General features: G+C 42.5%; 1 protein-coding gene across 5 annotated transcripts in view; it reads left to right on the top strand.

The window, feature by feature from the left end:
• macrod2 (mono-ADP ribosylhydrolase 2) overlaps positions 1–12,061 on the top strand; it is a 398,938-nt gene that overhangs the window by 384,610 nt on the left and 2,267 nt on the right. For all 5 annotated transcript variants that reach the window (XM_019366420.2, XM_019366419.1, XM_019366416.2 and 2 more), the window contains 2 exons: positions 10,991–11,026; positions 11,432–11,494. In XM_019366420.2, the coding sequence (XP_019221965.1) occupies positions 10,991–11,026; positions 11,432–11,494 (99 nt within the window). The remainder of the gene's footprint in view (positions 1–10,990; positions 11,027–11,431; positions 11,495–12,061) is intronic.

Genomic DNA, 12,061 nt, shown 5'->3' with positions numbered 1-12,061 from the left:
TTGATTAAGCTGGCCTCTGGCAGAGGCTGAACGGGGATGAAAGGAGCTCCTTGACTATGGAAGGAGGCTACTTTAGCGGGGTGGCTGGGTGCAGACCAGACGAACAAATAAGGGACAGACTGTAATGGGATACTAAAGCCAAGCAGAAGGAAGCTTGCAGGGGAGACAGAGAGACATACCCAGCAGGTTATCACAAACATTTCAGCCTCAACACAGCAGAGACGAGGCCCCATTACACAAATACAGAGCTTACATCCCCCCTGCTCCTCTGTCCCTCAGTTTTTCTTTGATTCCTTTTCACTGCTCAGAGTTGTTCTGTTGTTTAAAGCATCACAGCAACTAAAGAAAACTCAACTTCATCATAATTATCCAAGTTTTCACTTGTTATTTGAATGCCTTCATTTCACAAACTGCAACCACCAAATGTGTATTTTTTCCCCCCGCTGCCCTGGTGGCCGGGATGTTTTGAACATGCCGTATTGATGGCAGTGACTGCTTTATTTAGCACTGTGGCTTTGCCACAACCACTCACAGCTTACTGTATGCGAGGTTATGATCAAAAAGCCCAGCTGCATCCACGAGTACCATATGGTGCCCAAGAACATGCACACAATCCAGCTCTCGCCTCTTCACAAACAATAACAAAAAAAGCTTCAGATAGAGGCTCAAAAAAATCCCCTTCTAACAACCGTCTGGAGAATTGGTTGCATTTTCTTGTTAGGAAGGTTTATTTGGGGGGATATTATTGATTTCTATGTATTTTACTTCCTTATTGTAGCAGCTTGAGTGGTAGAGACCAACAACAAGCACAAATGGCTCTTCTGAGTCCAGCGCACTCGGAGGCTCGAAGTTCCAGTGAATTTATCCCACAGTTACTAGTATACTCCACTTAGAGTTTGATGTCGCTTTGCATTTATGGTCCTTTGTCTACAAAAGCAAAAAGCTTTACTTAATTGGTTGTATTGCACCCCTTTGTCTTGGTCTTTTGTGAACAGTGGGGTACTGGTGATGTAAACCTAATTTTGGAGAGCAGCGCAGCCTTCCCTGTGGCTAAGGGTTGTCAGCACACAATTAACTTTTGGCATAACATTGTATACTGTAACACTGTGTGGCTCCTAGGGGAGCAGGCTGCCACTAGATGAAGATACTAGGCTAAACTTATATTTTATAGCCTTTTATACCGACTGTGAAAGTTCAGCAACAGCAGCTTTACCAGTCACATGCTGAGGCATTGTTTCTGAGTACAGAGTGGTCACATTAATGCAGCTTTTCTCCTTATTATTAAAATCAATTTGACTCCTGCTTTTGATGTGCTTTAGCAATTTTGGGTTACTCTGTATCAAATAAACATAACAGAAATAAAAACACAAACGCTTCTAAAGCTTTATCGTGAAATCCCCACTGAAAAAAGGTAGCATGTTCATATCCAGTTCATTTAGACCGATAATGAAACCAACAGTTAACTTCATCTTTAAGCTGCTCACACACAGTTCGCATCGCTGTGAAGTTGACGGCTGGTCACTTCAGACGTTCCAGGATGCAGTTGCCTAGGTTACCCTCTAACTTATTCTTAACAATATTCTTTTCTCTCATTGGTAGTTGGTTTAACTTTGCTTCAAAGTTGAGAAAAGTTTATCTTGGGCCCGCCCACTTCCCATCACCAGCGGTTATTTCACCCACAGTCACTTGAAGTTGTGGAATGCTATTCAGTTTCCGTGGTCCCTGATCACCACGTTACTGCGTCGCTTCCAGTGTGGATGTAGCTTTTAGAATTTCTCAACATAGTTCTGCCGTTCTCTCCTTTAGTCAACAACATACATAGAAAGAAGGATGTAGCACCTAGAGAGGTATACTACCAAGGAAGTTCAACACAGCCAGAATTTTGTTGCAATAGCTGGTTTGGCAAAACCTAAAACCCTGAGATCACAGGTAATACAACGGTGGTTACAGCACCTGTGTGCACTAGCATGCAAATATCATACAAAAATTATTCATATTGTAGTCTCTTCTATTCTAGAGAGATTATCAGGTGAAAAAAGGGTGCTAAAAATCTACAACGAACATAAAAATAAAGAACAATGAAATGCAACAGTGTTACAAATAACATGAGAGATTAATGCTGCAGAAGTCTGGTCATTTAACATACAGAGAAGTTAAATTTCCATTTTTATTCAAGTTTACTATTTTACCGCTGAGTTTATTTGTAAGGTGATGGCTTCACATTAGAGTCTGAAACTTTAAACTGCATTCATTTAAACATGAAATTAAATCGCTTTAGTTTGTCAGCAGATCAAAGTGAAATTTATTTTATTGATGGAACAGGTGTTGATGTGTGCTCTGGTAGCTGCACACCCAGGAGTTTAAAAGAGACTTAACAGCATATTAGAATCGACTATAATAACATTTAGACATTTTCAACAGCTGCGGACTCACAAGACAATGCAAGAGTCACAGAATCGTTGTTGCACTTAAAATAAATAAAAGAATCGGTGAAATTTTGAACATAACCTCCTGACCAGGCAATGTGTTCAGCATGAGTTACCATGGTGATTTCGCCAGGTTAAAAGAGAGCTACTGTGGCACTTCTGACTTTAAGCTCGCTCCACATAGCTTGCTAACTCTTTCACGTCGTTTCGTAGCACAACCCTCTAGTCAGAATCGTAATGCCAACACAGAAGCATCTTAAACCTTCTTTCTAATGACCAACAGGCAGCGACTCCTCTGGCTACAAAAAAAAGTATACATATATAGGAAAACATCCCTCCTGTTCCTTTTATCCGTGACCTCAGTAAACACTTTCCTGTCAAGGCTGAGGATACAGCCGTCTTACAGTGGCACAGAGAGCTTTGAACGCACTGCAACTCCACAAACACAGAGACATAAACAAACCATCTTCACTAATGTGACAGCCCATTGCGCATCATTTATGCTGCAAAGTGTGAAAAGCGAACCACATACTGGAACGTGCTGCAAATATACAGAAAAACTGTTAGTAGCAACAAAAAAAAGCACTGTTGTCGAGGGGCACTAAAAACTGATGAACATGGTTAGGTACAGGCTTGATGTTGCCATGGTGACACATGAAACGACTGACTCGACTACCTAGCAGTGTGCAGCTAAATGTTCTGTATTTGAGCACCTATACATTTCATATGTTTCCCACATAGCAGCCTGGATCATTTTGCATTGTGGAGAAACACAGAACGCTGGTAATTTAGTTGGCGATGGAGAGCAGCACACACTGTCTACAGTGTCCATTACGTTGGTCACCTCTGGCCCAGAAGCTGGCTTCAAAGAGAGGGGGCCTCATCTAACAGGCTACACTTTTTCTCTTCTTCTTTGAAGCTCCTCTTTTCATCAGTTCTCTTATCCCGTCCCCACCCACTGTTTGGTTCACAAAAACGGCAAATGAATCAACTCTCAGCAGAGAGAGAATTTGTCAGCCAGAAGAGAGGCAACAAATGTGTTTTTGAAATGTCTGGAACATATTTTAGTCACAGTCACCGAGACACACGTATTATAAAATACACACAGACACAAAAGACGCTGTTTGAGTGATGATGAGCGATCTCTGTACGGGTTCCCTGTCTCCTGGAGGCGGAGAGGAAGACTTGATGGGAGAGCTACTTCAGGTAGAAACACAAGTAAACCCGGGTGGAATACAACAGTGTTCTTTGAGACTGAGACAAGCCAGTTGGGATTTTATGTCTTTTTGACCCTTTGAACTGCAAAAGTCTTGCACATTTGACTCCCTTGTATTTTTCAGACTTTGACCCTTCTCTGATCTCACAAGTTCACTCAGAATATGATGCAACGGGATACAACACGTTATCAGAGCTGCAACATGTAGTCGATGAATAGTTAAACAACATAAAAAAAAGCAGTGTTTCCTTTTATTACATTTTAGCAGACAGAATTTAGGTTTTGGACTATTAATCAATCAAGACAAGACATCTCTTTGAGCTTTGGAAACTTTGATGTCTACAGTTTTTGTAGAATATAATGAACTGATTCATTAAAAATTAAAATATTCATTAACTGCAGTCCAACATTATACTATATATAACATCAGCCCACTATTGTCTTCTAATGTCAAGCTCAGTTCTGATGCTCGTGTGCCGATTTTTGGCACTTTAGTTGGGCGGGCAGGGTCCACATGGGCACCCTGACTGTTCTACGGCTGTGCAGTCTCACACTCAACCAGCTGTGATGCACTTCATTTTTAAACTTTTCATAAGTTTGAACTACAATTGCTCGTCTGTTTAGACCACATGGACCATTTCTGACCAATGACCATGTGGGTGGTTCACCACTGTAATTTTTTTGGACCAGTTTTGATAGATACTGATTACTGCAGTTTAGGAGACGCTCTGACCCAGTCGTCTGGCCATCACAGCCTGGCTCTAGTCAGACTCACTCAAACCCTAACGCTCACCCGTTTTTCCTGCTTCTACCACATCAACTCTGAGAACAAAATGTTCGCTTGCTTCATTAGTTTCAACTTCAGTACCATACAGTTTTTTGCCGTCATGCTATGTCATTAAAATGTATTACTGAAAATGTATCTGCAGAGAAAGAGGGTGAATAGCTTTATCCTTTATTATGATGTCTCCGTAACGTCTACGCTCCACTGCTGAAATATGCTTGGTGCTTTTAATGAGGTTCGCCAATCAAGCTGCTCCTTTTCTGACCTTTCGGTGATAAACAGCTGCTCTGCCCGGGCTTCTGTTTTCTCTGCAGTCTAGACAAGCACTTTGATTATATTGACCAGTCCAATCCATAAGGAAAACCTTGAGCTGCCCAGAAGAGGCATCACTTCATAACTGCAAGTCAATGCATAACTGCAAAGACGGCAACACACACACATACACATACACACACCCGGGCCTTCCTCTGCAAACATGCCTCTTCCACACCTCGTTCAGACGCGACGTGTCCCATTTTAATGTATCACAGGGGTTAGCCGGATCACCTAGCGCCAGATTCATCTCTCCCCCTGCAAGACCGTCTGTGTCTTGATATAGTAAACCACAATAGGTATTGAAAACAGCAGCGGGCATCTACCTGCAGCAGGCCCTTTAGCAGCACAGGGAGAGTCTAAAGATTATGTAAAGTAATTCAGTGAGTGATGAGAGAGGAGCAGGCCACCACTGACAGCAGGTTTAGCAGGTATGTAGGTCACACAGGGGGAGGCCTTTTTTGCATTTTTCCCTTCCGTGTCTATTTTTGTGTTGTCTCCCTCTCTTACTTCTTTACTTAATCAGTTATTCACTTATTCCTTTCATCTCCTTGCATCACAGTGTTCTGGCTCTTTTTTAAAAAATCCACTCTGTTGTCTTCTGACAGACGGTGGTGACTTTCTCGCACTACCTTGGACGAAATGGGTAATAGAAAAAGACTAAAAAGAGAGATTAAAGAGAGACTTTGCCAATGGAGACAACATTTTTACTGGCTTTTGTGTTTCTTTCAAACCCTTTGCATTATCAAAGGATTGCCACTGGTCATTTTTGTAGCATATCTGAACCCCCTTCTTCTCTTGCCATCGCTGGCTGTCTTCTAATCATCTTCACTTCTCCCCGAGTAGTAGCTTAACCCCAAAGCAGATGGTGTCCTGTTCTCTTTTCACTCATTCGGAGTACTTTGTGTTTTCTCATCTTGTCAAGCATGGCCCAGGCCTCTGTAATGAGCTTGGGCCTTTTCAGTCTGTTTAGAGGACCCTGACACAACTCGGAGCCGCCCCACCGCAGCCACCACTGCAAGGTTACCCAAACCCGCAGGGGAGCACAATGCTACTTAGTGTCCACAACCCCTTGGCCTTTTCTTGGGGAGAAGAAAGGCAGAATATTAATGAAGACTCTTGGCTTTTCAGGAGGATAGCAGTAGAGAGGGGCGGTCAGTGTTTACTGAACAGGCTTGTTTTCATCTCCCTAGCCCGCAGGTCACAGCTCAATGCTCTTTAATTGGCTCAGATTGTCAGACAGTGTTCCATCTCATAGAAAAGAAAACTCTAGCTATCAAATGCTGCCTCCAGCACCACCACCACCACCCCCTACTGCCTCCCTTTACAAATGCCCCCCCTTTTTTTTACTGCTTTGAGAGTGGCAGCTCATGCAGCTAAGCTATTTCCACAAGCATGTACTACAAACTTAAAATTAACATATGAAAATGGGTTGCTTTCCACATTTACCAGCTCATTAGTTCTTTTGGTTGGGCACTTGTTGAGCTCCACCCGTTCTTGTTTTGCCTGAGCAGGGATGTCTTTAATTATCTTTGCAGTAGGCATATCAGACCCAAAGCTATTAGCCCATGCAAAGTTCAATGAGGGACTCTTTGATACTTGTTAAATATACATAACCCAGGACAGACCAGGCCCGAGTCCCCCGTAGACCACCCAGTTTACATTCTGAAAATAATTTTCCTCTCATCCCCCTGAAAAGAATAGAGCACCGACAGATACTGGCAGCGACCTTGACATTTTCCTTCCTTTTTCTCTCAAGATAACGTGCCATTGAACAAGCGGTGGCCCTCCAACTCCATCACAAAAGCTCCAAACAACAGACTGAACTCAAGCAAAATAGAAGTACTTAATGCACTCAGTGCAAGACGTCGTGCATTCTCCAGTGAACCGTTCATGTGCTGATGGCTTTCAGTTGTTCCTAGACTGATATTGCCATGGCTCATGTTCATTGTTAGAGTGGAAGCAGCTGGACACCTGTGTGATCTGCTTGGGATCAAAGCTCCGAGATGTGTTCAGACACAACAGACCAGCCTGCCATGCCATGCTTTAAGGATCAAATGAACAGAAGAAATTCTCCTAAGGGAACTGACACTGTAGAGCGCAGACACTTCTACACCTCGATCGATTTTTTTTTCTTTTCTCTTTCGTTTTTTTTTTTTAACTGCTCAAAATGACGAGAATAAAAAAAGACTGAGATGTCCTGTGGCTAAGGGACAAAGGGAACCTCCTGTTCTGCTCACGGCTCCTGTCTGGAACATTAAACAGAGACGGTTCCCATGCTGCTATGTGGGTGACCCATGGGGACTGCCTCCCTTGCGAGCTGGCTGAGTTGGAATGACAAGACCATTAAAAGTTGCGCAAAAGCAGAAATGTTGGCGGTCATAACAAACACCATTTAACAATGATGAGTACACTTATCACACAAAAGCTACAGCTAATCAAAAATCCGTCTCCTGTTCAAACAGTGTTTTCACATTTTAACTCGTCGTTGCTGCAGTTCAAACACACTTCCTGTCGTCGCTGAATATTGTGCTGCGGTATACTAATGCTGACCAACAAATCGCTAACTACCGCTTGTCTAATAAATGAATGGAAGGTGGGGGGATGTAATTTTCTGCTTGTCTGCATGCGAGGGTGACTTATGCCCAACTCTCTTCCTTCCTCTGCCTTCTCTCATGTGTGGAAATGTGAGCGCATGCAGTTTTCCTCCGTCTTGATGGGTTTTCTCTCCAGGATGTTTTTAACTGAACTTCTAAAAGGCTGAAATGACAGAAAAAAAATGTTAAAGAACTTAAAAGTTAGTTAACGTTTGAAATGTTTCTGATATTCCGGGTGACCTCTGCCCATCGCTAAATTAGTCCGGCTTGATCTCCGTCTCCTTCGTCTTCACCAAAACACGATGATATCATGACCGATAATAACTGATTACAGTTCAAATATGTGGAATCGGATCAAAAACCCTTTTGGAAAATCTCATTACCAGTCACCTCATCCAAGTTTGCCGGTCTCAGTGAAGTCGAGTCTCTCTTTTGCACGCCCTCACTCATAAATTTGGGGTCGCTCATCTGTTGGGATGGCAGATTTTGTCACCTAATGTAAAGTCTTTCATGCATAATTGATCAGTAATTCCAGTTATGACAGCACATCTGAAAACTGCTGTGCTGATTAAAGAAGCAATGCATTTGTCTAGTTCGGTGTCTGGGATTAGAAAAAAAAAGACAAGAGATGTCAGTGTGTTATCATAAAACATCAGACCTTTGACCTATGACCTTGAAGCATTACATACTAAAATTATGGATTTCATTATCTTAACCCATATGATTGGAGCAGAACTGGCAGAAATCTTTGGCTTCTGTAAGCTGTGAAATCTTTACATTTTAAGATTTGTTCATGCGGTGTGGAATTGTTGCAAAAATTAACTAAATTTGCAAACAAACTGACAGACAGACAGTAAGCAAGGTTATAGATGTATTTGAATTATTCCCATGATAATGTTGTCGTGAATGAGCCTCGTGGCCGTGATCGTTCGAAAGTAAAAATCTGATGTCTCGATAGCCCTGACGTGTTCTGCTTTCTTCACAAAACAACACAAAGTGGATTTTAGTAGAGCTGAAAGAGAATTAAGAGACCTTGTTGCGCAAGTGTACAAGAGGACAAGTACATTAGAATCTCTGTTTTGAGAAACAGATGCCTCGCAGGTCCTCAACTGGCAATTTCATTAAATGGCATCAGCAAAACACCAGTCTCGGTGTCAACATTGAAGAGGTGACTCCTGCATCCTGGCCTTCAAGCCAGAGTACAAAGAAAAAGACCAATTTCCTCCTACAACAGGACAACGACCCACAGCTCCAAGCTATGCACGATGAATTTAGAGTGGAAGAAGTCAGCTGATAAGCAATCAGCAGAGAGGCCAGCACAGTCACCAGCTCTCAATTATTTTACCCTCTTTCTGTAGACTCACATTAACCCATGTACATACAAATTCTGCAACCAGGGCTGAATGCTCGTAATTTACATACCAGCATGGAGGCTGGGGGTCACCATCAAGGACCCCTCAAGTCCTTGGTATTAAAAAAACATTGCTGTAAGCTGTCCACTTTTCCTGCTGAGGGAGTAGTCAATTCACTCTGTTTTTCTTCTATTTTTCTTATCTGCCCTCTGTGGACTGTGCTTCTCCTTCACCAGAGGCCCATTTTTCTTCTCCCCCCAAAAAAAATCTTGTTTATGTGTTTACCACAGCACCCTCAGATGCTCCTCTAAATGATAGCCCTTTCACTGTCAGCACACAGGAGTCAAATTAGAGTACGAGACAAACCAATGCTGCTGTTCCCTCCGAGCTTCAGTCAGAAAGAAGCTGAAGCCACAAACAACTGAAAATCTGAACTTTTTTTTCCTTTGTTTTGATCAGTGTTGGGTATCAAAAGGGGAGGAGAGGAGGATGCTACCCTAGCTCCAAGACTGTGTTGTCATTACCTAGGAGAGAACAAAAAAGGAGCATCTGGAATGAGGCCGCTGCTTCAGTGAGCTCCTGCTGCTACGCGTAGACATGCTAAGCTAGTTCATACGACGGAGGCTCTGTTCCAGTGTCGGGCACATTTCCATGTCTCGCCATCAGCTTTAATGCACATAGAGATTATGTGGAAAAGCATTAATGAACGGCATATCATATGATGCGTATGCATAATTAATTACTTCACTATTGATGCCATACGGGTAACACATCCAAAACACATCTGGCACAATATGCGTGTCATGCTTCCTGTCAGTTTAGTCTATTACAGCAGGAAAATCTGCTTCTTTGATTAATTTATAATAAGCCAGAAGACATTAAAGGGAAATTCTGGGTTATTTAGAGCTGCTTTCCTTTTCTGGTTATTTTTCATCTGGATGAGTCATTTTGGTTGGTTCTGATAGCGTTTTACTTAAAGTCACGTCTGGGATCTGGGGACAGACTGGCAAAAAATTCAAATTAAGTTTTAAATAAGTTCATTTAAGCCAGATAATTTAAACCAATTAGCACTTGGAGGAGACAAAAAAACAATTTGAAGCACACTTGTCGCACAGAAAAAACTGCTGGCAAGCACAAACGAATCAAGATTTGTAGTCTACATATGGTGCATGCGTTACTATTTTCCAACATCAATTATGCTCCTAAGTATAATTACGTTATTACTGATAGAAATCACAGCCATTGTGCCAAAGCAATAAAAAATAACTTCCAAGTTATAAATAACCAGAAGATAAAAAGGACATAATATAATTCCATGGCCGTTTCCATGCCACAGATCAAACGGTAAAAGAAAGCAGGGGGATATTGTTGTTGCTTCATCCTTCCTGCTTTTCTGCAGTCCTTGAGTCCCGGTGGTGTCTCGGAGAGGAGAAATTTATCCCAATATGTTGCAACAGATTAAATCAGTTTTATACTGAAGAAGCAGTATAATGGATTTTCTACACAGCTTACAGAGTCCTAGTGAGACAGCCAGCGAGGGAAAGCTATTGTGCAATGCACAAACTTTCATCTCTCTTTGAGGACCTTGGATACCTGCAATTACATCCGTGAGTGTATAATGACCTCAACCGCAGCCTTGTTCCTCTGAACATACAGAACACCGGAGCAGCCTTAGACTCCATGGTTGCTTCTATCATGCCGAAGCAGTTGTATTTGTTTACATTATCACCAGACTGCCTGGGGAGTGTGGTTATTTTTATGGCCTGCTTTGTTTGGTTGATTGCTGTTGCGAAAGGGGGAAGTGCGGAGGTTTGCTCTGGGAGTGACTACGAAGGAGTTGTGCGACTACAGAGGTAACGGGGAGGATAGACGGGGAGAAGGAAGCGTGCAGAGGAGGGTTGGGGGCGTCTGTGTGTGTATGGTGGGTGGATGTTGGGGGGGTCTCAAGCTGCCTTATGGGAATGGCGGTTTGTAATTAATTTTGAATGCATCTCTCTCCCTTCTCAGACTTTGTTTTGTTCTGTTTTGAAGTGTTACACTTTAGGAAGGCGCTGAAATTCCAGGCTTTAGAGTTTAAGCATCAGGATAAATGGAAATGTTTGCTCATGAAATCCTGGACTGGTTCCAGGATGATCGACTTAGTTGGGTATAAAGTAATTTGACAAAAGCACAAAGAGTCGCTGAATAATCCTGCATAATGGCTGCGTTTACTCAAACTTGAGTCTGTTTAACCGTATCTGCATGCACTAATCGACTTTGAAAATAGCTAACATGTGCGTATTTGTGTGTTCTCCATGTTACAGACTCTCAGACGAACGACACTGGCACCAGCAATGGAGGTGAGCCGAGATTAGTACCCACTTTAAACACTGAGACTCCCTAACAGCCTGACAGCCATTCTTTCCTTTTTTCACATCACAGTACATATTAGCCTTTGATTATGTAAAAGATGCATTTAAATTTTAGAGCTGGGAATCTGCAGACAGCATCAGAAGTCAGTTTTGTAATGAATTCACGTATAAAAAAATCATTATGAGATGTTCGCATAATCTTCAGTCCTGATCTGAAGCCGTTTCTCTTAGCTCCACTGTAACTACAAACCGAACTCAGACTCACAAGCTTGGCGAGGCAGCGCTTGTTTAGGTATATTGATGCTTCTTGGCACAGAAAAGTGGGAAGGGCTGCCTGATTTTCATGGCCTCTTGTAATATTTCCCCGCTCTCCTTTCTTTTACTCCCTTCTAGGAGAGACGAAGGATCCCGTCGAGGACTCAGAACAAGCTGGTTCAACTCTAACTCAGTCCAAAGGTAAAAGCTTGAAAGAGGCACTCACACCCGCTTACTGGCTCACACTTATGTCACACACATCTCTATAAGTGGATTCTTATTAGTGGCCACAGCTGCTGAATTAAAATTCACTTCTTTTCGAGAATCCGCCGCTGCGCACAGCCAAGTGTTACCCAGCTTCACCCTACTTGTCTCCACTCCCCCCCAACCCCCGTCTGTCTCCATCTCCTCGTCTCTGTAGGGGCAGGCAGCAGGCAGTTTGTACGTGCTCCTTCAGGGCCAAATGCATTTGTAAATCCTCTGTACCCATTTCAGGTCTGCAACTATAACCCTGATATTTTGGTATATGCGCGTCGGCACGTCTTTGGAGATTGAGTATGATGAATTACCTGCACCCTCAACTATTGGACATTTAATAAATCAAGTGTGCAAAGCATATTGTTTTAACATGCAGCCAAAACAGACTGTAGGGGTAATAATAATGCCAATAAATCATATCTGATAAGGATACTACACTAGTGTTATCCTCAGGTCTTCATTGAGATTTAGGCTAATAAGACAGCATATAATTTGAATGTAGTCATCTAT

The sequence above is a fragment of the Oreochromis niloticus genome, linkage group LG13 (genome assembly GCF_001858045.2).
Source record: "Oreochromis niloticus isolate F11D_XX linkage group LG13, O_niloticus_UMD_NMBU, whole genome shotgun sequence".
Lineage (NCBI taxonomy): Eukaryota > Metazoa > Chordata > Actinopteri > Cichliformes > Cichlidae > Oreochromis > Oreochromis niloticus.
The sequence above is the reverse complement of the archived record's forward strand: the minus strand, read 5'-3'. Positions and strand labels throughout refer to the sequence as shown.